We start from the raw sequence: 4,270 nt of genomic DNA, 5'->3' as shown, positions 1-4,270 counted from the left end.
ATCCGACCGATGCCTTCGATAAAATTCGACGCATATCGGACATAGCAGCTGTCCTGATTCGGTTGGATGTGCCACAACCCGATTCCGGAATGATGGTCAATTCCGGAACCATTTCGAGAAATCGGCTTCGAATCCACCCGAACCCGAAGTGCTTGTTGTATTGACAGTTGATATCAATAGAAGGTGACCGCCCTGGTGATGCCTTCCATGTTGTGCCGGGCAGCCTCACAAAGGGCATAGTCCATGTTCATTTGTCTGCGAATGATGCATGGTTAACTCATGAATATTGAATGGCTGGGTCGGCTTGCCTTCGCCTTTCTGAAAATCTACCATCGAGTGAGGAACAAAGCAACCGTGTCTCGCACAGGCTACTCCCCCGATGCCCGTGGATTCCAGCTTGTGCCGAGCCGCATTTGCTTGATTTACTGCCCGGTGATTGTTGCAGCTTGATTTTTCTAAAGTGTCGGCAGCCTCTGCAAGATGCGTGTTATACCTGTCCTTTCCCACCATGAATCCCAACCCATCTGACAGCCAAACTTCATCAAATGGCTTCATGGGATGCAGGTGTTCAGCTTTGAAATTTCCATCCATAACAAATGACCGGGTGTATTTCCACCTTGGAGTTGTTATTATCGCTGAGGTGACTTCGGTATCGAGGAAGACTCACTCATCAAGTGATTCATCCCCTGAGAAGGACACATTAATCCCAGGCTGAGGACATGCCGGGCAAAATAATGCGAGATCTCCTGCATTCGGGCTGTCGGAACAATGGCCGAAGCCATGCCATTTCATCGTCTTCAACTGCCTCCACTGTCGGGCGACTCTCATGAGCTCTCGGTATCGGTCCTTGCCCCATGCCTTGTCAATATAATGTCCGTTAGATGAGAGAGACATGGCATTACCGGTACAAGGTGTGGAAACATCCTCGAGGTCATTCGCCGGAGCTTGCTGTAATAGTTCATTGCCGAGGTCCCACATTCAAGGTTGTCCAGTAGAAAATCATCGAGAACCCTGAAGGTGAATAAAGTCTTCGGCTTGTTAAATGAAGCGGGGAAAAATCCATGTCGAAACATTTGAAGGTCTGGACTCATGGCATTTGGACAATCGCAGCATCGAACCCGGAGGCGATGAACTCCGGACTTGTCAATGATGACCATGGTGTTTTCCTTCGGCTGGAACTCGGGTCCCGACACAGATGGTAGATCTTCAGGCTCAAGCTGGTCTTCCGGTTCATCTTCTTCGAACAAGTCCCACCTATCCGTAAGTACCGGACATTGTTTGCCCTCATGACCGAGGTGTATGACGAGTCCGACGTGAGCGAGACAACTTTGCTCAAAGAATTGACCATTCCATTGACTGATCCAATGGAAGGGATTGCAAAGATGTTGACTTCTGCAACAGCCAGTGCAATAGAGTGGCTCCCCAAGACAATCTTGACATTTGTAGACCCCATCCTGGTCGCAGACGACGCATCTCCTATCTTCTGGTGGAGCTTCTCGATCCAGGAGGTGATGCAGATATGATTTCTGCCTTGGCAGCCATTGCCTGAGGTAGTCATTCTGACTCTGGATTTGTTATACTTAGCTATCATTTGAATTGCAATGCAACATTTTACATGAACTTGCCATGGTTTTTGGGAGTTGCAAAGGCTCAAATGAGCCTTGGTCTTGCTCGTAAGTATTATCAGGAATGTCTTCCCAAAGAGGTGGTGCCTCAACAGGCCGAAGTGTTGGTGATTCTGGGGGAGAGCTAGGCATGGACCTGTATGCACGTCTTTTTGTGCTTGCAAGTGGGACCTTGACCCAAATTTTCCTACCTCTGCTTCCCCTTGCTTCTACCCTGTGGGATCTTTGCAGTGGGGTGCATCTACCTATCTTCATGTTATTTTCTAAGGCTGCAAGCAAAGCACGAGCTCAGGAATGCGAATAAATTGTTATTGCAATGTGATCTTATGCGGGCTTGATGCGTCATTACAAATTCATTTCCAATAATGGAATTGCGTCCACTATGGGTCGATTAACCAACTGTTAGGCTTTGCTCAAAGTTGAACTTGTCACCTATATTACTTCCACCTTGCTCATCCTCAGCCCTTTCTGCAATCTCATTCACAATGGCAAGATCAGGTCATTCCACTCAGTTGACTTCCACTTCTGGAAGACATAGGGCGCGTCAACCACAGACACAGAAGCTCACGGATAACGAAATTTCGGAGTTGAAGAACTACCTTCCTGAGTGGACTTCGGCGAAAAGGATTGAGAAGAGGGCAGTTTTCACTGCCATAGCTAGGGCTGCCAGGCTATTTGCTCCCAAGGTCGACCAAGCACAATGGAAGAAGAGGAAGCAGGTGATTCATCCTTGCTTCATTCAAAACTAAAATTTTAACAACTTATTCTTCCATGAACTCTCAGATGTACAAGACATGGTTGTTCAACAACCAGAAAAAGAAGGAGAGGAAGGACATGATAAAGTATGGGAGGAAATGGACTCCTAGGCAGGTGATCTACCAGCAGAAACGGGAGGAGGTGCTGAAGAGGATTGAGGACGAGTCCGGGGCAAAGCCAGGAGGTCCCGGTATGTTCAAGCATTATCAGGCGGCTGTAAAAAGAGTCATGGCTGAATTGTCCGATGATGAGTTGGAGAAGGCGAAAGACACGGCTGAAGAATGGTCCAGCAACTTTCCTCCTCCCGAGATACAAGCACAAGTGGCTCGTAAGAAGGGACCGGCGTATATGGAGCACTTTTCGAAGGAGATGTGGAGGCAATGCGGGATGAGAGTGTTTGTGATGTCGGCATGGAAGAATGAACAGGGAGAGGTGCTGTTCGGGATGTAAGTCAATTTTGTCATCGCAGATCATCGATCTTCGATCTCAATACATTTCATGCAGGCACGATGATAACGAGGCATTAGGAGATGGGGAAAGTTTCATGAAGACGAAGGACTGGGAGGACATCGAGCCAGTTTGGCAGGAGTACGCGCAGGAACAATTCGGTGAGTGTTTGATCTCTGGCTACTGGAATGAATTGGTTGATCTTTGTCATGATAGGTGCTGGGGCACGAGATGGTGGGCGACAGGTGAATGGAGGTCGAAAGAGAATCAGGAAGCCTGCTTTCGAACTCGAAATTGATGGGGATGGGATGCCGGTGCTTCCTGACATCACCGAGACGAAACTTGAGGAGAAGAAAGCCATCGTCAGAGCATTTCTCACATCGCACTATCGTGAGTCCGTCGTCGCAACACCCGAACATTTGTTGAATGCATTTATACAGGTATCTGTTCTGGGATTGTCAAGGCAGTTGTGCCATGGAGCGCCATCGTACAAAGTCAGGATGACTTTGTGGCAAGAACATATCTTCCGGCGGATGTGGACTTGAAGGAGCCTTCGAAGTTGCAACATTGGGACACGACCGCCTTACTGAATTTCTGGTATGCTCGGCAGGAGAAAGGCGAAGGTCCAACATTCCTGTTCAAAGCATGGAGGAACAGAGATGGGGACATGGTAGCCTCGGTTGTATCCGGAAATTCACCTTCTCATCGGACTCGTAATGCCAGACGAGTTATGATCCGAAGGCCTCGGAATTCATCGACCGAAACTGACAGTGATCCCGAGGCCAATCACGAGAGTGATCCAGAGAGCAATCCCGAGGACGACACTCATCACATGGAGGATGATGCTGATGATGACACAGAGGAAGGTAGATCCCCGCAAAAGAGACCCAGAACAGAGCCTGGTCCTTCGACAGCACATGAAGGGACAGCGGTCCCACATGCAATTCCAAAGCCTCGCCCGGTCAATGCAGGGAAGACTGGTGCACTGCTGACATCGCGAATGGGCGACCTCCTGACTGGGCTGACTGCGAGAGTCACTCGCAATGTTCAGGAGGATGGTGCAACAGAACGAGTCAATAGGTCGCCGGCGCTGAAGAACATGCGGGGAAAGAAAGCGGTGATTGAGCCATCGGCGAGGACAACCCGGAGTAAGTCAACACAGCAGCCATTGGACACAAGCACTCGAGTGACGAGAGCAAGGGGAAAGAAGTAATGGGCTGATACTACACTGCCTGCCATTACCTGCTTGTATTTACATGTCAATGTGTAACTTTCATATATCAGACCTAATATGATATGCAGAGTCCCCACTAGTCAATATCGATTATTGAGTCCCGACTATTGAGTCCCGACTATTGAGTCACAAACATTGAATCCCGACTATCGAACCTCGAGTCCCGAACCCCGAGATTCGTCAAACACCGAGTCCCGACTATTGAGCA

General features: G+C 48.9%; 2 protein-coding genes across 2 annotated transcripts; one reads left to right on the top strand and one right to left on the bottom strand.

Moving 5' to 3' along the window:
* Positions 1–225: 225 nt before the first annotated feature.
* Positions 226–894, bottom strand: DFJ58DRAFT_738878 (uncharacterized protein; the record flags this gene model as incomplete). Its single annotated transcript, XM_041387015.1, has 2 exons — positions 226–616; positions 668–894. The coding sequence occupies 2 exons, from the start codon at positions 892–894 to the stop codon at positions 226–228; spliced, it is 618 nt and encodes a 205-aa protein (XP_041234812.1).
* Positions 895–2,110: 1,216 nt separating this feature from the next.
* DFJ58DRAFT_738876 (uncharacterized protein) lies at positions 2,111–4,041 on the top strand (the record flags this gene model as incomplete). Its single annotated transcript, XM_041387014.1, has 5 exons — positions 2,111–2,344; positions 2,409–2,827; positions 2,886–2,989; positions 3,045–3,218; positions 3,269–4,041. The coding sequence occupies 5 exons, from the start codon at positions 2,111–2,113 to the stop codon at positions 4,039–4,041; spliced, it is 1,704 nt and encodes a 567-aa protein (XP_041234811.1).
* Between the last annotated feature and the right edge of the window lie 229 nt (positions 4,042–4,270).

This window comes from Suillus subalutaceus (genome assembly GCF_016647625.1).
Source record: "Suillus subalutaceus strain FC151 chromosome Unknown DFJ58scaffold_572, whole genome shotgun sequence".
In the NCBI taxonomy this organism is placed as follows: Eukaryota; Fungi; Basidiomycota; class Agaricomycetes; order Boletales; family Suillaceae; genus Suillus; species Suillus subalutaceus.
This window is presented reverse-complemented; position numbering and strand designations above follow the sequence as displayed.